The 23,875-nt window shown below is 30.8% G+C and overlaps 1 protein-coding gene across 3 annotated transcripts in view; it reads right to left on the bottom strand.

Moving 5' to 3' along the window:
- Window positions 1–23,875, bottom strand: part of LOC130899676 (aspartyl/asparaginyl beta-hydroxylase) — a 114,891-nt gene that overhangs the window by 19,274 nt on the left and 71,742 nt on the right. Inside the window, exons 2-7 of one of the 3 annotated variants that reach the window (XM_057809804.1) lie at window positions 5,320–5,561; window positions 5,012–5,215; window positions 2,914–3,659; window positions 2,056–2,143; window positions 1,680–1,754; window positions 744–863 (exon numbers count right to left, since the gene is read on the bottom strand). In XM_057809804.1, the coding sequence (XP_057665787.1) occupies window positions 744–863; window positions 1,680–1,754; window positions 2,056–2,143; window positions 2,914–3,659; window positions 5,012–5,215; window positions 5,320–5,371 (1,285 nt within the window). In that variant the 5' untranslated portion in view covers window positions 5,372–5,561. The remainder of the gene's footprint in view (window positions 1–743; window positions 864–1,679; window positions 1,755–2,055; window positions 2,144–2,913; window positions 3,660–5,011; window positions 5,216–5,319; window positions 5,562–23,875) is intronic. The other 2 variants (XM_057809812.1, XM_057809821.1) reach the window with 2 other exon arrangements.

Raw genomic sequence — 23,875 nt, 5'->3', positions numbered from 1 at the left:
ACATCAAAAGGTGGGTCGCCAGGCATAAAAGGTTGGGAGCCACTGCTCTAGCGGGTCTACTGAGAGAGAGAGAGAGAGAGAGAGAGAAAGATCTGAGCGAAAATGGTTCCAGAAAGCCATTTGAATAAATAAGTAAACATGAGCAAGTCACAGATAAAATGCATGCTGATTGTTGCTGATTGCATAATGGCAATGCCTTTTGTCACACAGCAATTTCAATAAACCAGATTTTTAATAATAAATTCGTTCCTGTGGCCTCTCATCCTCCTTACTTATCTGACGTGAGCGAATGAAAATTATATCGGTATCCGAGTTGTGGTGTGGAAGGTTGCTTGACTTCCAGAGGAAATTCTTTGAAGTACACTGAATTTGAAAAATTGGTCTCATCACTTAATTTTTACACCTCCTTTGTGAGTGAGGTATGAACTATGAAGTAACTCTAAACTAACATTAGGATAAATAATACCTCCAAATAAGGAAAGAACCGCCATTTTATACACAAAGGCGCGATATATAAGAATAGGAGCACCAAAATGTCATAATATTTATTTCCAATCTCCCTATTCTAAAATCAGTCAGCAATTATTTGCATGAATAAATGTAGTATGTTTTTTTGTTTATTGAAATTATTGTTCATCGAAATTATTATGTTCAATTTCAATGTTATTTAATTAGACTTGATAGAAACAAGAATTTTGACATTTTATTATACTGAAATATTTCGAAGCTATTAATTAAAATACCTTCTTGAACCTGCTCCATATCTGGTTCTACTTCTTTGAATGCTCGAGGGACAATTATTGTATTTCTTCGATCTTGGATTACTGGAGGTGGTTTATCGAATGGCAGCGTGTCATCACCAGCTATTTAAAATTTTCGGATGATTCAAAATTTTTATCTAATAAAATTTACCCTCTAAAAGCAATATGATTATTCAACTATTCTCAATGAGGACTATTCCCTAATGTATCATTGCTTTTATAGGACAAATTAAACAGTGTTAAATTACACAAAACATTTACAAATTATATTTCAAAAGCCTAGTACTTACCAGGAAATGCAATGGTGTTAGTGGCAATGAATAATCAGAAGCAAAAAGGCGGATGACTATCTAACCTTAAAAGATGTAGATTATCACATGAAACGAGAAAATCGAATAAATATATATATATATATATATATATATATATATATATATATATATATATATTGATCTGGTCATTGTTGTTAACATGTACAAATTTTTAAAAGGAAATATCCAACGAAAAAATTTATTTAATGTTATTAATTATGGCATTATTTGAGCTTATTGTGTACAAAAAATCGTAATTGGAATTCGCAACTCTCATATTGAAGAGTTTGAATAGTACTAAATCACTTAAACGAAGAAAATGTCTTTTAAAAATCTTACATAACCTCAATAGTACTCAGAACGCTATTTTTGTTCACTTTTGTTCACTTCATACATGTTGTTTTTTACCAATGAAGTTTAACTTGGAGTGATAAATAGTTATCCCCCTACTTGATACAAGTAAGTAGTTTAATAACTTTGCCTATGGGAAATATTGGAGATAACTACATCAAATTAAAACAGACGGAAATGAACTGTTATTTTTTGAATTAATCTACCACTTTTGAGGTTTGAATCTTAACTCAACATCTACATGCATTCTACTAACCGTTTCTCCATTTTTTTACCAACACGAGATGCGCAACCACTAGAAGGGCTAGCCCAACACCAATTTTCACGGCCACTATAAAATAAATGCTTTTTGTAAATATTGCATTTCCTGATTTACAGTATTGGAGTAAATTTAAACTTAAACTTAAAATTATATGTTCTCAGAATGTAGTTTCACAAAATGTATTTTAATGTTACTTATTTATATAAAATTTAGTCAAAAATCAAGAACTTATGTATTTAATGTACTCAAATAAGCTATAGCACAAGCAACTAAGATCCTTATAGAAGTGGTAAAAAGGTACTACCAAAACGAGTTCAAAATGAGCTAAGATGGTGTTTGGAAACTAAAAAATAAAAATTTTTATACTTACTACCGGAACTTTCTACGCTGCCATTTTCTATTTTTTCTTGGTCTTGTTCAACAGTTTCCTTCGTTTTTGATTTCAGCTGTATATTTTCCTAAGACATTAAATCGTCTATTGACATATTTTATAACACTACAAAATTTATTTAATTGTTGATTGAAACTTCTATTCATTTAAATTATTCTTTCTGATGTGAATCCACAACTATTTTTATAATTATGTTATCTTTTCCAGAGGATCTCATAACGAGAAGCTGATTAAAATTTGCTTATTAAAATAGTTTACTCTATCACTCAATTTTCAAGAACAGTCAGCGATTAGTTACTTGTCATGTTATTAATAAGTAAATTTTATTTCGAGGTGTATTAAAATAAATAAATTGGTGATTCATTTTCCCGCGTTGAAATACATTTTGTTGGATTTCTCACGAAGAGTATATATATAACATATTTTTTATACTGACAAATTTAAGTTCACATAAATTTCTGTTACATTCGAAGCTATTTCAATCCATCAATGGTAACTTTTCAATTGTGTAACTAAAAATTAAATTGATGACGAATATTCAAAAAAAAGATAATATACTTTCTATTTTCTATTATTATCCAATCATCAAAAATCAGATAATCACTGATTCAAAAAACAATTATGATATGAATCAGAAATTACCATAATCAAAAAGAAATTTTTTTTTATATTTCTATTTTTTATTAAAAGTAAGAAAACAAATAAATTCTTATTTCTAGAACAAGGTCAGGAATTGGAAAAATGAGGCGAAACAAAAAGACTATTAAAAGAGGTAACAATCAGTTAATTTGAAGTAAACAAAATAAAAATACACAAAATTATGAAAAATAAACAAACCTCTTTTTTTTCATCTATGTTATCATCATCTACATCGTTATTGTTTTGACTTTTTTCTTTGCTATCTTTATCGGAAGTTATATCTTCATTTAGTTCCTCTTCCTGATGAAGATCAAGATCACCCTCTTTGCTATCAATATCCTTATCATCAGCCAATTTTTCTTCAGAAACAAGTCTATCATCTTCTTGGTCCTCATCATCTTGTTCTATGTCTTGATCGTCATCTTCATCGTTTTCATTAAAATCTTTTTGTTCATTATCATCCAGTTCTTTATGCTTATAATCTTCATTTTGGTTATCGTCAGGCTCATCCTCATCTTGTTCAATATCATCTTCTTCAGAAGCAACGAATTCTTTAGCTTCCTCTACGGAATCAATATCCTCATCATCTTCTTCCTCGTCATCTATTTCCTCTCTATCCTCCTCTTCAGGTTCTTCATCTTCATAACTGTCATCTATAGGTTCTAATTCCTCATTATTCTCATCTTGCTCTTTGCGATTCCTAGCATCAACTAATTCTTCATCTTCATGATCATCTTCATCCGAATGATCCTCATTACCTTCTTCGTCTACATAATCGCCAAGATCTTCTTCGTATGAAATATCGTTGTGATCTTCACCGTGATTTTCGACATGGTCACCATCGATAGCATCTAAAACGTGTTCATCGTGATCATCATGACTATTAGAGTCAACCCAGCCTTCAAATAACTGAGAAAATTTAGAATTCGGATCTGTCGTTTCAACTAAAAAATAAATCTATGTTAATAATGATGTATAACTTTTACGCTTATGTAGGTGACACGAAATAATAAGAGTTGGGTCAGGTATTAAGTAAAGCCTGGGTAAAAAATATTTTTGAGAATCAATCTAATATTTCTACACAGAACATCTCTCCTAAGTAAAACAATTATTATCAATTTAATGCAAGAAGTTATGTTCAAAAAGATTCGCTTATTTCGTTAGTGTATTGCAAACTAGAGCTTCATCAAATCGAATCCTCATACTTTTCTTTGATTGAGGAGTTTATCTCATCTGAGGACTCATTACAAATTCCTCTTAGTGATCAATGACATTTTGTATTAGTTTTCTTTCAAATTTGTAAGGTATTTCGTATGAATAGCTTCATCAGTAAACAAAATATAATTCATTAAATTGACATTTCGAATGTACTTTTACATTCAATCGTAAGATCACGCAATCTTTGATCAATTGTTAAATGATAAGTATGAATTTGTTGCTCCTTGAATCTTCTTCAAATTATTAAGTGAGTCGCAACAACTTTCGGCTTCTTTAATCACTCAAAATCTCATTACTCTTCTTGAAGAATAAAAGATTTATTATATTTCATTCACACTATTATTGACAACAATACTTTGAAAGTATGTATCTATGGCAATAAGTGTTGAGTATTTAGGTGCCATTACAATACTTCTTATCTTAATCATTTTGAGGTGCTGTGAGGGTTTATGGAAGGTTTTGGGTTTCTCTGTTAATACTGTACCTGATAAGTATGCTAGCAAAAGGTCAATCTACAAATATATATTTTTTTGATACTCAGAATTTTTGAATAACAAAAATATGACTGGATTTTAGAAAAAGTACTAGGAAACAATATTATGATCTATAAATAAACAAGTATATTTGTAAATACCAATAAAAAATTCAAGGAGATTAAAGGAATTCAATATTTTTGTTGTTTTCATTTGCTTTTCCTTACGAAAGTTAATGCTTACTGGAAAAATAGATTATAATGTTGAATAAGAGCTTCATTTGTGTTAAAATTTGTACTATAATACGTGGTTTAGTTCATGATCTCTTTTTTATCACAATATGTATACATTCTGTAAATTTAAGTACATGAAACTGCAACAAAATTAAGATTATTTTGATATTAGTCACATCAATTATTTCAAATACATGTAATTTTTTACGTTTTATCAAAAAAACTGATAAGATAAATATTCTTGAAGTAATATGGATAGTATTTATTATACATTGCAGTTCGGATAAAAAAATAGTAAATTATCCAACGACTACTTTATCAAATGGTAAACATTATCTAAAGCACTCATAAATAGATAAAATCTTTACTCACGATCTGTCAGTCCTCTATACTCTGTAATTATAAGGCCAATAAGTACAGTTAATGCAGAGAATAAAATGAAAAACACAAACTTCGCACAAATTCCACCCCCTGTCCCTTCATCCTTGTGAAGGTGAATGTTAACATCTTCATTATTTAAATTATTATTAGTAAGAAGAGGAACGTGGAGCTTTTCAGGAATTTGGTCTCCATCGTCTAAAAATTAAAAAATTGGTTTACATAATTTACTATGAGAACAAAAATAGAATATCATCGTGCTGTTCGTAGCTAAAAATAAACTAATATCATTAACGCAATACCTTTTCTTTTTTTCTTGTCCTTTCTTTTCCTCGGTTGTACGTCTCCCGACATTTTGTAGACGGGGTTAGGGTAAAGGTAACACCACCATACACGATCTCTTTTTTTTTTCTTTCGAAAATGTGTTTCTAACTGATTTTAGCAGATCGCGCAACGCAGTATTGAGTTAAGTCAGTCTGCACACTTTTTTAGTCGATTACTGTCGAGCTTAGACGATCTTACACTCAAATTATACTTGATGAGTCTGTAGAGAAAATTATAAGTTTAACAGCGGAAATAATGCAAGTTAAAAAATGTGATTAAAATGATGTTCTTGTTCTTATTTTTAAATGATTATCAATATATTCCAATATTTTTGATAAATATGTAAAAGTATTTATGATTACATGAAATGAAAAACATTTTGAAGAAACATTGGTATAGTTTTGTTGTACAGGGTCTTCTATAATATCTTGAAAAGATAATCTTTTATTGCATGAACTCACTAGAAGGAATATTATTGTTTAGGATGCTTTCCAGCTATTGATATAATATTTTGATATCTTAGTATTCTAAAATCGTTTTTCCGACATATTAAATAATCGTTTTATATATATATATATATATATATATATATATATATATATATATATAATAATACAAACGAAATACCGAATGATAAACCGACCTTAACGATAAAGAAAATTTTTCGATACCAGCCTCTGAAACAAATCAGTATCAAACATAAACAGCTTTCAAATGATTACGTTACTTACATTCAAATATCAAACCCACCTTTAAAATTACTCACAAAATTTTTCTAACAAGATATTTCACTCGAACCATACTTGAAAAACATGTACCGATAATACAAAAACAAAATATAAAGCAAAATACCCTTGTTAAAAGAATTTAATTTACTAGAAGAACTAGAATTCATTCTTTATAATTTCCACGACTGTTTTTACGGAATCTTAACAATGGTTATTTAATTAGCTCTATTTGCAGAATACCTCTTTACCATTGAGAAGACATCAAGTTACAAAAAATTGAAATTCCCGCCAACTCCGTAGTCTTAAAAAGAATCAATACCAATTTAGACCTTCAGATCAGATCAGATCATTTTAATCATGAAGAGAAACTAAAATTGAGAAAACTTATTTTTCAATTTCCATAAGTATTATGTAGACCTAATGAAAAATTAACTTTCACCGATAATGACAAACATAAAATAAAAACAAAATATGAAATACCCATATACTCAAAATCATATAGGTATCCCTATATACAAAAAGCCGAAGTTCAACGAGAAATAGTTCAAATGTTTGAGGACAGCATAATAAGACTTTCATTTAGTACTTGGTGCGCCCCTGTCTGGATCGTTTGAAAGAAAATGGACGCGTCTGGAAAACAAAAATGCCGAAAAGTAACAGATTTCAGAAAACTAAATGAAAATACAATAGATGACAAATTAGGAAGAAGTCCCTAGACTTGGCTTCTGGATTCCACCAAATTGAAGTATATCTAAATTCTATCCAAAATGTCAAAAATGGACATCAAGAATATGTGCGAATGCCATTAGGTCGAAAAAACGCTGCTGCGATTTTCCAACGTGTTATGGATAACGTACTGTACTGTAAGATATACAAAATAAAATTTGTCTTGTTTACATGGACGATATTCTCAACTTCCTTTCACGAACATTAGCAATTTTGAGCAAGTATTCAATGCAAATTTCGATTCTAATGATCTACATTATCTAGATACTGCCGATTTAGATGGAATCTTACATACTTTAGATGCGGATTTATAACCATAAGACAATATTTTTTCAGATATAATAACAAAACCCGACAAAGTTAGACACTAAAATAAAAACATCCAGAATCAAAGAGACGAATTAGAAACCATACACTCTTATACAGAAAATCCCATAATAGGAGCTCCATACATAAGAAAACCATTAAACGTATATATAAATTATATCGTGTTCAGATATTCAAATGACAATATAACAAAAATCAGAAAAGAAAAAAATTTTCGATGAACAAATATCACATATATTTTTACCCAGTAATCCCTCTGAAAACATTTGCAAAATAATTAAACGAAATTTCATTCCAAAATCGACTTATTGCATTTTAAAAATAAACAATTTGAATCTTTTTTATTAAGAGTTGGTCAAAAATATTTCAAGAATGGTTCTTTCATTTTATATACAGGGTGTTTCAAATTAAGTGCGCACTATCGCTAACTTTTTCAATATTCTAGATACGAAGTCGGTTAAATTAGCAAAGTAGTAGTATTTTTCACGCTGATTAAGATGGTGAAATTAGAAAAACAATTGCTTATACCTTTTTCAAGTAAATCGGAAAAATAGAATATTTTTTAATAGAACAACCTGTATATTTCTGGCTCAAACTTTTCTAAATTATTTGCAGAATGTAAAAGCTCCTATACAACATTAGTGTAAATTCAAAAATAACCAAGATATTAGTTTATTTATCTTTCTAACAAGTTGGCTGTCGATATTTATCCTTTTGAAAAGTTAGCTGTGTACGTCAATAAAAATAATCATTCATGCATCAGAGGATTACACTGCTGTCAACGAATATGTAATTTGTGTTAGTCTGTGTGGATTAAGATTTAAAACTATAATTTTATAAAATGGTGTTCACGCATTTAGGGAAATGCGATATGCTAGAAGCGTATATCATGTAGAAAAAATAGTTTTCAAGTATTGGAACGATATGGTTAAAAGTATCCCGAACGTGATCAGCCAGACAGAAGATATTTTCTTGAGTTCTTAAGAAAATTCAGAAATAACGAGAACTAAGAAATAATTCATAATAAATGAACAAGTAGAAGTAAATGTAAAGGCATATTTTGAAGCGCACAAAAATAATTCAACCATAGATTCGGCAAGAGATAGTGGTTTAAGTTTATCTACAATTTGGAGAATTCTCATAAAATTTAAATTTGTGCCCGACAAGTACAAACCAGTGCAAACATTACTACCCGGTGATAATAAAAGAAGATTGATCTTTTCTCAATGGTTTGTAAATATGTGTAGGCAGAACTGCAATTTTTTAAAATCCATTTTGGGGACCGACGAAGCAAATTTTTCAAATATGGGTATGTTTAATTATAAAAAATGCACTATTGGTGTCAAGAAAATTTATTTATTGCTCAACCAAGAAATTCGCCAAGACAATTCAGTATTAATGTATGGTGTGGTTTAATTGGCAGCAAAATAGTTCGGCCAGTTTTTTATGAGGTACTTTGACAGGCAGGAGATACGTTGATATGGTATCAGAGGTACTGGAAGAATATTTGGATGATCTCAATTTAGAAGCATGTAACTAAATTTATTTTCAACAAGATGGAGCTCCTCCCCATCAGGTACGAGAAGTCAGAATATTGTTGGAAGACTTTTCCAAGATAGGTGGATTGCTACAAATGGTCCTACAGGTTGGCCCCCTATATCCCCTGATATAACTCCCCTAGACTTTTACTTTTTGGGGTTACGTCAAGAACGAGGTCTATAAAAGAAGATATACGAATCTGGCCGAACTTCAAGATAGTATCAGATACATTATAGCATCCATCGACGGCAGAACCGTTTTAAAAGTTACGCAACGTGTACTAAAGAAATGTATTGAACAATATGGCGATATTTTTGCACATTTAATCTAGTTTGTATTTGTTTTTTATACTGTGATAAAATATTTAGATTATATTTGAGATTTGTCTCAGCCAACTCATTAAAAAAATAAATATCCACAGCCAATTTGTTAATTTTAAGAAGTTGGTTATTTTTAGATTTTTAGACTAATGCTGCAAAAGACCTTTTATATTCTGTGAGTAATTTGAAAAAGTTTGAGCCAGAAATATACAGGTAGTTATATTAAAAAATATTCTATTTTTCTTATTTACTCGAAAACGGTATAAGCAATTGTTTTTCTGTTTTCACCATCTTAATAAGCGTGAAAAATACTACTACATTGCTAATTTATCTAGAATAATAAAAAAGTAAGCAATAGTACGCACTAAATTTCAAACGTATAATCGATATATTATTGGAGGATGTAACAGACAATGCCATCCAACAAGAAAAAATACTTTTTTATCATGAAACTAAAACTTCTCATACAGGTATAATAAAAAACATTGCTTTCCTTAAAAAGGTCTATTATTGGTCAAATTTGCAGAACGATGTGAAAACTTATCATTTGCGAGATTTATCAGAAATCAAAATAAGAGAGACAGCCAAACATATTAGTATTTAAAAAACCTACTCCTACTGTGACTTTTGTTAATATCATGCCCTTTCTGTTGATATTTGTTCTTCTTATTATGTCTTTCAAAGCTAGATTGAAAAGTAACGTTGATAACGGGTCCCCTTGTCTTAATCGTTAGTGTTTTGAGAGGTTTATTTTTCTTGTTATTAATTTGTAATTTATTAGTTGTGTTCCTATTTTAACTAGTCGAATTAGTTTGTTTGGAATTATTAATTCCCGTAATATTTGGTTAATTTTTTTCTGTTCACACTATCATAAGCTCTTTTGAAAAAAAAGTATCTGTGCTGTATTCATAACAACCAGTAATCAGCTGTTTTATCATAAAAATTTGTCTTATGTTTTTCTATCTTTTCTAAACCCTTCCCGGTACTCTCCTAACAATTTTTCTGCATATATTTACAATTTTCTTTTCAAAATCGATGCGAAAATTTTGTATGTGACGCTATTCCTCTATAATTTTCACTCCCAATTGTTTGTTTCCCTTCTTTTAAAAGGGTAATATAATGGCTTTTCTCCATGCTTCTGGCATTGTTTCGGTTTTCCAAATCTGAAAAAGTAAATTGTAAATTTGTTCTTGTTACTCCATTGTTTTCGGGACTTTTATTGTTTTTCATCTTATTTATTACTTCTTCTTTGTTTGGTAGGGCTGTAAGCTGATTTTTAAGAATTTCTGCTTTTGCTATTTCTTTGAGTACATTTTCGTTTCTGTCATTTTCGACCTTAAGTATTTCTTCCAAATATTCTTTCCATCTTCTAATTTTTTCTTTTTCGTCACATATTAGGTTTCTTTCTTTATCTTTTATATATGTGGTAGTACTCTCGTTTTGATTTGTGATTTGTTTAATATCTTTCTAAAATTTTTAATTTCCTTTCTTTGATATTCTTCTTCTATAATTTTATTTTGTCTTCTTTTTTCCTCCTACATAGTTTCTTTACTTTTTTCATTAGTTGTTATATTCATTTGTGCTTTTCTCGTCTCTATTCTGCAATATTTTTGACTAATTTTCCTTTTTTGTTGTCACATTTATTATCTAGCCAGCTTCTCCTTTTTGGTGATTTTCTCAGACGGAGATTTTTTTCGTGACGGTTGTAACTGCTTGTTCAATTTTTTCATTGATCCAAACTTAAGTCTGCTCCACGATATGTTCTCATCTTTGTGATTAGCTTTGAATACTTCTATTGTATTAGAACCTGATTAATTTGATTTGTATAATTTCTACCTGGGGATAATCGAAGTACCTTTACAGATGTCTTTTCTCTCTCTCTCAACGGCGAATTGTATCAATCTAAGTCGATTATTATTTGAATCTTCGTGCTTGCTTTCTCCTCCCATTAAATTTTTATACATTTCCTCTCTGCCAACTTTTGCGTTTGCATCTCCAATTACTATGTATTTAACTATATATAATAACTATAAACATGTTTTCTTTATTCCCTTTTATCCTAATGCCACATATATATCCGATGTTGATACAAAGCCTTTGCACACTATCTTCTAGCTGTTGGTTTACTAAAGTTTACTGTAGAGCGACTATATCCAACTTATCTAACAGTTCATTTGTTTGATAAGTGTTTTAATCGCACATTCTTTGTAGATACCTTTTACTTTCCATGTCCCCATATTTATCATTATATTATTGTGTTTTGATTTATTCACTTGTTGTTTTAATTGCTCATTGTCACTGTTAATTGCTACGGCCGTTATTTCATTCGATATACATTGTTGCTTTATTTTCTTTTGGTCTTTGTCAATTTTCGTATACGTTTTGCCATTCAATTTATTTCTCACTAAGACTTCCAGTTTTTTGAGTTAAGAACTTACTGCTCTTTTTCATTATCTCATTTCCATTCGTCGTTTCTATACATTCTTCTAAACCCAATTTCACCTGCTTTCCCTTTTGTCTTCTTTAGCTCTTCGTCTTATTACTTCCTGTATGGTTCCGTTGCTCCTCGACAAATTATCATTTAGAAAAACTTTTTCGTCTCTATTTTCTCTTAATTTCCTCTTATTCCTCATAACATTCATTTTTTCGCTCTCATTTTCTAATTTTATTAAACAAGTTTTTCCATCTAGTTTTATAGCTTCTTTAACATGTACTTTTAGGCCTAATTCGCTTTTAATGAAATTTTCCATACTAGTAATCAGTAACTCTTTGTCACTCTTATCTATTTTGATGCCCTGTACCACCACATTATTTGTCTCTTTTCATTTTCAATTCTCTCTAGTCTTTCATCCATGGTCTTTTCCAGTTGTTTATTTTCATTTTTTAATTGTCCATTTTATATCTTTACCCTTTTTGCTCTTCCATTACCTCTTTTGCCAGGTTGTTTATAGTTTCACCTATTTGTTCCTTCATTCTTTCAAGGTTTTCCTCCTTATTTCCATGCATTTTCAATTGTGATCTAAATGTTTTTTTGCTTCTACTGAAATAGTCTGTCCCTTTTTCTTCGTTATCTCTTTCACTTTTCCTTTTTCTGCTGTCCATAGATGTTTTCTTGAATATTATTTCGACTATTCAATATTAATCAGGACCTGTCCTATTTCCTTACTATATTCAATCGAAAAAGTCCTCATCCTGATACTTCTTATCGCTTTACCGGCTATCAGCACCGTGGAAAAAACCAGACCCCTGGCCTTTACTGGTGTGATTTTAAACACTTCAGAATATTGGTGTTTTGTTTTTGTCTTACCTTATCTTACCTCATATGAAAAGTTTTATTTCACTATTTTTTATTGGTTAACTATACTGTTAGAAATTTAAACACTCGGAATCTTCCTATACTTTTTATTTAAATACGGAGATATTTCATTTTCGTTGATTTATATCTCAACATGGAACAAAATCTTTTAGAAAGGATATAGGACATTACAATAATTGAAGATTATATCATTTTGTCGTAAATTTACAGCTCCTTTGAAAAAGCTCAAATGATGACTAACACAGTAAATAATCATCAATATCCTGTAAATAGTTATACACTTTAGATTAATTATAGGTGATCCGATATGCATCGGTTGCAGTTTTTTAGATAAAACTGAATCTCTTATTTATATATCCATTGATTGACTATATATGCAATAACTTTCAATCTAAATAAGTTTTATCTTATAGTAGTAAACAAATGAGCAAGAAGTTATTTGGTTTGTAGAAAATCCGATTTTATTCTGTTGCAGCATTTTTAGTAAAAGTTCCGAATAATTTAATAAGAACAAAAAGTTCAAGGTGGTATGGTTGAGTATTAAAAATAATTTATGTCCATGTTCATTTAGTCTTTTCATATATAGCTTGCCAGTATGTCCCTCTTGCCCCTTTCAATACCTACCACTGTTAGAACGGCAAACTATTGACGACGATAGGCGCGTGTCGGTTGTGTGACGAGCAGAAAAGTGTGTTTCCCACGATACCAACCTTTCGATCCCTTTCCCTTAGTATTCTAGGCCTTTCTCCCTAGACCACCCTAAAATGATTATTATCGCTTCTCTCTTCAATGAAAATTCGCTTTTAAATGAGATTGTTCATTATAATAATTCAATTAGTTTCTATTTATTTTAGAAGATATAGATTTATATTTGCGGGTACTCAACAGATTGATTTTCGCAGTCGTTGATATGGAGAGATTTTTCTGTCGAAATTTCGTTTTGATTTTAGGCATAATCTCAGATGAAATGGAAAATATGATTAAATGACAAAAAAATTAGCATTCTGTAGTAATTAAAAATTAACATTCAAAAATGTAACATTCTTGAAGGTTCACAATAACTTGATTTTTCCAGATATATATGAACAATACCGAAAGGAGATAATAAAATAAGGAGAATTTTAATAAAATGTTCCAGCTAATAACGAATGAAATGAAAACTTTTAAAATGAATTCAGCAAATTCTGAGAATCGTAGGAAACATTTTGAGAGAATGTACAAGAAATATATAGACCCCAACAATAAAACAGGTAGAGGAAGAAGAAATCCAGTAATTCTACTTTCATCAGAGGCTGTTCTACCAATTAACGAAAAAAAAAAATGCCAATTTGGAAGAAGATAAAGTAGTTCCTCTGCTCAAAAATGAACTGGAATACAGAAAAATATTCGCCAGAAATATAAGCGATAAAGACTCCACCAGGCCCAAAAAAATTCTCATAAAAACAAATTACTTAAGGCAAATACAGAATTTTTCTAAATTAATGCATTATAATTGGGAAAGTGCAATTAGCGGCCCTTACTGTATTTCATAACAAAACATTTTCTCGAGATGAAGTTCAATAAAATAAAATTATAACTAATTCTTGTTTTATTTGAAAATATTTTTTATTCTCAAATTTTAATAAATTGAGTGGAAATCAGTTAATATGTAAATTGTAATAAGATTCATAATAGATGCTGGAAATAATCACCTCTAGCCAAAATACATGAACGTAGCCTGTGTCATGGGTTGCCGTATACACTTAAAGATTTGAGTTGTATTGAGTTAATTGGAATGTGATTTTTCAAATCGTTGATATCAACCATAGGTGTCGTGTAGACTAACAATTTAAAATAACCCAATAAACAGAAATCACAAGGATTTAACTCAGGGAATCAAAAAGACCAATGTTGGGGCCTTGACCAATCCAACGGTTAGGATTTGTTGCATCTAAATGTTAAGTGCAATTTTTTCAAGTAGTTCAGGGAGATCGTTTATGAGAAAACTGCTGTGAGCAATTCCATTCCATGAAGCAGAAAATGCGGACTAATTGAATTATCCCCTATAATATCAATCCTTACGTTCAATGAAAAAACATTTTGAAAATGGTCTTCTACAATCGCATGAGGATTCTTGTCTACCCACACGTGATTATTGTGGAAATTTATGTAGATACTTTTGAAAAATGTGCCACGTCCGTAAACAATATATTATTTAAAAATTATGTATTTTATGGCATTTAGTGTGTTAACTATTCGTAAAATCTAACTCGTTGAGGAAAATCTCTAGGTACAAGAGCTGGAACCTGTTGGGTGTGGTGAGAATATAACTGCTGTTCTTTTAAAACTCGCGAAACAGATGAATGGCTGATATTTAAGGTGTTGGCAATTTTTCTAGTGATTGTACGGTGTACATCATCTGATCTACCATTACATTTATAACTACCCGAAAATAACTAGTGTTATTTGAATTTCTTTTTAAAATTCCACTTTCAGATAAGCGGTTGTGATTACGTGAAAATACGGAATGATGAGGCGTCATTCATATTTTTTAGCGTAAAAACATCTAGCTTGTCGCGAATTACCATTTGCCATACAATATACAAAATGCATGTTGCATTTCAGCGTTTTTATACATGTTACAATACACAGATAAAAATAACCTACAAACTGCCAAGTAAACTTCGACTATAATTTACTTCAGACAGTAATTCAGTAATTCAGAGTAATAGAACCTCATTAGGTGTGCAAAGGGACCACAGAGTGACCCAACGAATATTTAAGCCACTTTCATAGTTTGGCAATGATTTCATTGTAAAACTCTTTTCTTTTTATCAAGTGCAGGTAGTACCATCCGGGTACGGCTCAATATATGGTTTTAGCCTATTGTTATCGATTCACAAACACTGAAAATAGTATGCCAAAGGCGTGTCGGTGGGATACTCGTAAATGGAAAGCATTTTATTCTAACAGATTAAAAATTAGGCATTATGTACATAGTATTAGGTACACTTATTTTTTATTGAACATTATACAAAAAATACATTATACACATATATTCGTCGTCATCTAAGGAACTGTCATCTCCTCTTGACATTATAATTAACGAATGTCCGATCGATCAAGTAGTCAAGATCCCACATTTTCTCCTCTTCTTTAATGACATGGTGGACTGCTTTTTGCCAGTTCTCTGGTGTCACCTCCTTAATGGCTTGATCAAACAGTAGCTTAACGTCTTTCATTTTGAATGTCGTGTTGTGTCTTGCTACAAATCCTTTCATTTGCGCCCATATAAGTTCTATAGGATTCAGTTCGCAATGATATGGTGGTGTGCGGAGCACAGTTACAATATGTTTTTCTGCTATATCTTCCACGGCGTATTTCATAAAACGATGTTTGTGTAAATTTGCTATAGCTAATAGTTCTTTTTTTATCGAATTATCATTGAATTTTATACTTTTGGTGTTTAACCAGTCAATAATTTCTTGTTTTCTCCAAGATGAAATTGGAGTCTTCTCTATGCGTCGAAAATGATAACTTGCGTTATCTATAACTACTACTGAATCAGCCGGAAGATATTTTATCATTTCACCAAAATAGTCTTCAAAAACATCCGAATCCATGTCCTCGTGGTAATCTCCCGTATGGCACGATTGAAAGGTTAGCAAACCTTCTTTTAAAAATCTTTCTTCGCTTCCAATATGGACGATTATTAGTCTTTTCCCTTTACCTTAAGGTACCTTGTTCACTCGTTGACAGGCCTTCCATGAAAACTTGGCGAACACTGGTTATATTTTTGTCTTGTTACATTTTTGGTACTGTATAACCTTCATTAATCCACGTCTTGTCAAGATAAAAGATTTTCTTCTGCTCTGTTCTGTACTGCTTTATACTTCTTGAGTATTTTCGTCGTCAGCAAACAATTTCATCGCTTTGCAGTAAAAGTGCTTTACGGTTATGCTTTTCCCAAGCAAAATCCATATTTCTCAAATTGGTCCATAAAAGTTTTTTACTTATCAACGGAATACTGTCATCCTGGCCAAGCTCCATTAAAATCGTATCTAGGGTGGTTATTTCTTTTTTAAAATAAAAAGATTGACACTTTTGGTGTCTTCATTAATGACTTTTACTGGTCTGCCTGGACTTTCCTTGGGAGGTTCCACTTGGTCTGCTATCTTTTTCCCCCGCAATAATTTAAAAACGGTGGACTTTCCAACTTCAGTCATTCGGGAACATCGATCGACAGTTTCCTGTACAGTAAATTTGGGATAATCGTATTTTCTGCAATCGTGTACATTTAAAATAATAAGTTTTTCATTCACTGATATTGGAGAATTATTGGAACATCTTTTCGTTGGTGTAAATGTCGCCATTTTATTACTAATCTTATAATAATGTGAACACTATTTACGGCTTAACAGCAAATACTGATGCGTTAAACTAAATAAATATACTTATAAAGGTCTAAAAATTTTGGGTAAGGCACCATTGCCTTTACGGCGCATGGTTAAGCCGAATCTGAAATAGGGTTGGAATTAGGCAGAGGCACAAGTAGAAGTAAAAACACCCTGAATATCCAACGATTAAGAAATTTGAATTGAATATGTCAAGCATCCGGCCAGTCGTGATTCACAAGGATCTAGCTCTTACCAAGACAAAACTGGTTAAGTATCCACTATTAATTAATATTCATTTCTTTACTTATAATCTTTTTATGGTAATTCCTTTATATTGATTGACAATGCTCCAATTTTATGATCTTGAACATTTTGAAAAACTCAGTTTTTATCCTGTAAAATATTGTTAATTTCTTGTAATTCATTGAGACCTATTCATAAACTTGACTTTCCGTTTGCCGTTTCCATTAGCAGGTGACAATTGCCGTTTGACGTTCTACCCAACCTTCTATTGATGAGTTTTCTATTTTCTAAACTAGGATACTCAAACTAATAACACTAATATAATATAGTTTTATTTTTCTATTAATATTGAAATTGAATATTTATTTTAATTTAAGTTAGTTTCTAGTAAATAACATAAAAATGCCAATAGAATGAATGCACCTGCTCCGGATTAAAAATCCGAGGATACATTGGACGTATTCAGAACACGAACACAGGATTTTAAATCCTGAACATGTTTTATGAATCTGATGACAGTACATGTTCAGGATATCTACCGCGTACAAAGCAATAAAACATATACCTAGTCTATCTTTTCATTAAAAACATTTCCAAAGGATAGCATTAGTGGTCAGAAAACAATTGAAATAGACTGAACCAGTACTACCACCTTGTAACACTCGTAACAAAACTTTTGATTCTATTTACCTTTGTTGGATCTTTAATATGTTACGTTTTTTCTATTTCTCCATGAATTAAGACCTTATGCATCGAGTCATAGGATGCCAGCCATATAACTCAACAAATAGTTTCGCAGTTTCCATGGCGTATTTATCATATTTTGCTACGTCAATCTTATAGCCACTTGATATGGCTTCTAATATCACTTTAAATCTAATAATCAGGTCATAACTTATCCCAGTGATTTCTGCAGCCAATTCAGGGTTCTCGAAGAATCTTCTGCTGGTATTTCCATCGTTTGTGTTTCAGAAGTTACTTTTTGGCATATCGACTAAGAGACCTGTCTCCTCTCTAAATCTTTGTTGAATATCAAGTTTCTTCTGCTTTTCTAGATTTTTTTCTTCTTCGGTTCGTCTTTCGCGATATTTTTTCACGGGCAATTTATATGCTAAATGCAGCACACTTTCGAATATCCGGATTCTTGCATGTAATACGGAAAGATCAAATTCAAGAGCTTCAGGGCATACATCATTTTTTTGTTAAATTATTAAAATCTTTTGATGTAGCTCCACATATATAACATCTGCTGGTCGATTTGGTGTCTGTAGCTGCATTGCAGACCTTTCCGTCAACCATAGTCATTTTAAAACTATGTTGAAAAAAAAATTCTCTACATTGAGGTCAACTTTCGTCAAGTTTAATGAGTTTACACTTTTCTTTACATAATTGATTTCTTCTTTTGTGATGTCCGTAGATTCTTTTACGAATCTAAATCTTATTGGATGGCAATATCTAGGTGAAGATGGAGTTGGATTTTGCCACACGATTTTACTTTTATCCTCACCACAAACAATTCGTAGAGCCACAAATGAGCTTATAAAAATATTAGCATCAGATTCATCTTCGTTTGAGAGTCTTTGTTTAAACTGGGCTTGTTGAGAGCCGTCACAACCCCATTTGCAGATTAACAGTTCCTTTCAACGGCATCAAGTGTGAGTAAGACTTCTTTTAAGAAGAGGGATAATCTGGTTACAGTGTGATCCAACAAAGATTGTAGGTTTTCTTCTGCGTAGTTTCCTTCTTTGGCCTTCAATAATAATTCATAATGTGGATAGAATCTTTTGTTCGTTGCTCGAAAATTTCGTACTGTCTTCTGGTCAAATCGGCTCCAACAAACATTGTCAGTGCTTGCAGAGGAGTAAGGGGCTATATTTCTTTAGACTTTGAATGTCTGTTTTTACAATCACTGGCAGACGCAGAAGAATTTGTAATGTCTTTTAAAACGTGCCGCGTGAACAATTACTTCTTCGTCGTTAGATGCGCGGACTTCTTCAGTTTTTCTTCTCTTTGTTCTTTCGCTAGATTCGGTAAAACATTTGGTAGGTCGTCCTGGCCTTTGATGCGTGTCTACGGGGATCTCAAATATTCCTTCCAACCAAGAATTATTGACCGCCAAAAAGTTTTCAAATATTCTATGTGCCCGAGACCAACTCTTTATCAAATCACATTTAAAATACGAAAACTTCTTTTTTATCACATTTTTATGTTCATCTGTGTCCCTGTAACACACGAGTAAATAATTTTCTAAATATTTAATTTTTTCATTTATCGATAATGAATGTTGCTCGTTCATTTTATCGAGTCAACATTTTCACCCCCGAGCAGCCAGGTGAGCCTATAACAATAAAAAAATAATATTAACACAAAAACATAAAATCCGATTTTTTCCTATTTTTGTCAAAAAAACTTCAAATTCGTTATTTTTAAAACTAGCAGCTGATTTTAAGCAGTTTTCTTTAAAAGATTTTATACTATATAATGAAATCAAAAATGTAACTCGGAAAAGTGCGAAAGTAAAGTTTTTTTCGGTTGAAATTGAAAAATAGAGAAAAAACATTTCTAAAAAAGGGTATTAATGACGGCTCATTAAGTCATTTATTGACAATATATTTAATAAAATTTCATATTAATTTAATAAAGGCTTACCTGTATTATTGGTATCCATCACTTAAACAAGCAAATATGACATGATGCATAAAATATTCACCAAAGAAAATGATATACGAAAAGGGCGTCAAGAACTTTCACGTGCAGTAAGTGCGACAATCAAGTTTGGACTAGTAATGCAGCGCGCTCGCGCAGTCTAGGGATGTGGGTGGGGTTGGCTATTGTTCGTCAGGTAGTCTACTATTCCAGGAAAAAAATTTGTTGTTGGTCATTAGTCGATTATTGGAATTTCAACTTATGGCCGCCTAATTCCTAGAAATCTACGTATGTGCTGCGGTTGAAGAATAATATCAGTTCTTAAAAGCGTAAGGTGTAAAATTATTCTGTATGGTACGTATTTGTCGGATCTGTTACATTTTCACGAACTTTTAGTTACAAAAAAAGTTTACCATTACAGGATTGGATCATTGTATGAAAGTATGAAGTGTGAATATGAAACAAAAAACCATCTCAGATTTTTACGTAGTACGTGAAATTTTTACTTAATATTATTAATCAAGCTAGCAAATATATACAAGGTGTCACGAAAAATAACGATAAATGAATTTTTAAATAAACAATTGATTAAGCTTCATCTATTCCAACAAATATACCTCATACCTTCATCTGTTGAGATGAGTAGTGACAAGTTTGAACCTGTTTCGGCTTATCAATCTGTTATTATAATCGCTTCAGTGAAATTGTGTTTTGATCATAGTGAAATCTTGAACGAAACAGTAACATGAAGTTTTGTTTCAATTTAAGAAAAAAGGACTAAAAAGCTCACGAAATGTTAAAATTTGTCTATGGTAATAATGCAGTAACTTTGAAAACTGTTTCCAAGTGGTGTGATTTAAAAGTAGTTTTAGCTTTCAATAACAAAGCCAATATCATTTCCTTATCCACAGCCGGACTTACCTCCTATACACAAACTGTCATGTACACCTTATGCGATTCAGCAATTTGAGACTATAGTCTCGAATCCGGCAATTTATTGTACGCATATTAACAATGCTACACTCGTCTCTAAACCGTTGGTCAACAATTTGACACATGGTAGCAAAAGAGTCTCGCAAAACTAGTTTCCTGCAGCGCATATCTTGAGGCTTAGTTGACTAGTCAGTCTCCTTTGTATCTTCTAGCTACATACGCATGATTGTCATTGCAGTACAATCACTTCCACTTTGGTCAAAATCGCTAACATGGTGATAATTTCAACGTCTTCGAACTTTAACGTTAACACAAGTAGACGAACTCGCAATAACTAACAACGTCTATATTATCGGCCTTGGTGAACAGATTTCTTCAGAAAAAAATAAATTCTTCAGAAAAAAATTAAAAAAATAAAACTTTTGTAAAAATTCTGGAGCATAAAACGTTGACGTTATCTTAGCCTGCTCTAAATATGATTATGATATTGCGAAAAATGTAAGGTCAAGAAATTATTCCTTCTGGTCTTTACACTTTGATGCACTTATTATACTACAAATTGAAATTTATTTTTGAATCACACTGCCCAATATTTAGAAGGTAAATGGAATTTTGAATGATAAATTGGATGAATTACATTGAGTAGACACTAAATTTATTATGGAACTGATACTAATCACTTCTAATTTTGATTTTTTATTAAGGGTATATTATTTTTTCAATATTTATCATTTCGCAAGAAAGGAAAATTAATTTTGAGTAAAAGTTGTTGTCCATATATTATTTTGTGTAGAAGTAATGTTGTTCAGTGAAAATTATACCCTTATATCACGAATATTATCTAACAAAAATCCATCAAAACTCTATTATACTAACCGAGGGGGTGTCCGAAGACTTCTTACCTGCAGTTGGGTTTACATTAATAACGATTCGTCTATAGAAATATGCTTTATGACGATGATGTATCCTTCATTTTCTGTAATAACAAACTGTAATAAGAATCCTTTTTCATGATTATTTTTTTAGGAGGAGGAATTCTCTGGAATAAAAATGCGGAAATGTTGGTAAGCGTAACGGTACTTCCTAGTGAAAGAAAAAGTACAGTTTTATTACGGTAAAATTCGATTTCAACAAGGTTTTCTACTTCCCTAAGGGCGTTTCAGGTAGGTATAAGAAGCTTTTAAAAATAGAGATAAAATAAAATATGAACTATATATTTATTATTATAATGTGTTTATACTACAAAACGTATCAACTTTAAATAACTCAGTTCATTTAAAATTGAAATGTTAAATTCTAGTACAGATATATTTAGGAAAGGAGATGTACAGGTGTTAAAATCTGTAAAAATAAATGCGAAAGAACTTGGATAGCTTGATAGAGCAAATTCATGATAGAAGAATGATAATATTGAAAGTCAGTTATGGGAATGTAGTGATAATGAGAAATTTTACATTCTTGACTCCGTAAGAAAAGGAGATTAGGATTATGTATTGATGAGTACAAGACGTAAATAAAGCGAATACTAACTAAAACTAAAAATAAAGAAAACCAACAATAATTCATAGAAATTAAAAAATAGACGAAAAAGATGAAAGAAGAAATAAAGTATTTATCAGGAAGCTAGAAAGATCAACATAGCCTGTTAGTTCACCAGATGAAACTGCGTTTTTAAATGGTGACTTCAAAGAGGAGATATGTATGCAACTACTTGAGGGTGTAGAATGTAAAGACAATCAGGTCTGTAAGCTGAAGAAAGCATTATATGGCATGAAACAAGCTGCCAGATGTTGCTTTGAAGTATTTGAAAGGACTCTAAAAGAAATAGGTTTTTCAAATTCTCATGAGGATCGGTGTATGTACGTATTACATAGAGGAGATATCCCTAAAACTATTTACATTGTAATATATATGGATGATCTAGTGATTTGTACTGCAAATGAAAATACAATGAAGAATTTTACACATTACTTAATAAAAACATTTTCAATGTTTGATTTAAAAGAGGTAAAACTATTCTTAAGTATTAGAGTTAATAGACAAAATAAAGAAAGAACACTAGATCAAAGCACATATATTGAAGCTGTAAGTAAATTTGATTTGGTAAATTGTAAGGGTGTAAGTACACTGCTAGTAACTATTTTATATTATAAGACGTGGGAATCCGATGAAAATTACGATGCTCCGTATCAAAATCTCATCGGGTGTCTAATGTATTTAATAATTTGTAAAAGACCCGATCTAACTCTGACTATATTGAGCAGATATATGAATAAAAATAACCACGAACTTTGGCAATGTTTAAAACGAGTACTTAGCTACTAACGAGTTACTATAACTATAAGAAATAACTCATGCCATCTTTAGAACAATAATTAATGACACAACAAACAACTACTTCTCACAAAGATATTTCATGATTCCAACTGACTTCAAGTACTATTAAATGTGAAATTATGCATTGATGCTTGTAGTTCTATTACTGAAATTGTTTTGGTACTTTAGATCATTGACAGATATCTTGTTCCTATGTATGTGAACCATTTCTAAAACTTGATGACTTTTTAATCGATTTTCCAAATAATGAGATGTCTGTCATACGTAAACAGCGTCACAGTCATAACAAGGCATATGCTATACAATATTTCTTCTTTGGTTTTTGGGTATTTTAGATTAAGATTTGGTGAAATATTTTGATAATGTTTTATGTCCTTTATGGCTCTTTCTAATATTATTTTTATTATATTTTTATATTTATCCTTTTGTAATAGTTGGATAAGCTCTATCAACCAAACTAATAATCACTAATGTCGTCTGTGACATAAAATGACTTAAAGTGAAGTTAGAATAGTGAGAATAGTCGGATTTAAAAGTTTTCAGTTACTGAACAAATGTATCTTACTCATTTAATATGAGATATACTTGTTTATTGAAATGTTATTTGTGCGTAATAGCATTCTTATGGAATCAATTTTTATTATCATTATCACTGATTACTACGATGATTTCACTATATCACTTAGAATTATTATGAAAAAATATGATTGACAAAAATATGATTCAAAATTTAACGATTGAAAATATTATTTTATTTGTTAAATTATTGTTACTACTTTGAAATTGCCTCATTCTTCTGGTTGTTTATTTGTAAATTTTTGCTTTTTTGCTCCAATTATATTTATTAACATAGACGATTTCAATAGCAAAATTTTCTTTTTTTCCCTATTGTAAACGCTTAATATTTTCATTAGTCAAACTTGTACACCTTTCAAATTTCTCAACATTTTTTGTGACACTAACTTTCATAATTGCAATAGGTTTTTACATATTAACGTTCCCAGAAATTAATCCAATAATTGTACAATTAACTAAATGCTTGA

This window comes from Diorhabda carinulata, chromosome 1 (genome assembly GCF_026250575.1).
Source record: "Diorhabda carinulata isolate Delta chromosome 1, icDioCari1.1, whole genome shotgun sequence".
NCBI lineage: Eukaryota > Metazoa > Arthropoda > Insecta > Coleoptera > Chrysomelidae > Diorhabda > Diorhabda carinulata.
The sequence above is the reverse complement of the archived record's forward strand: the minus strand, read 5'-3'. Positions and strand labels throughout refer to the sequence as shown.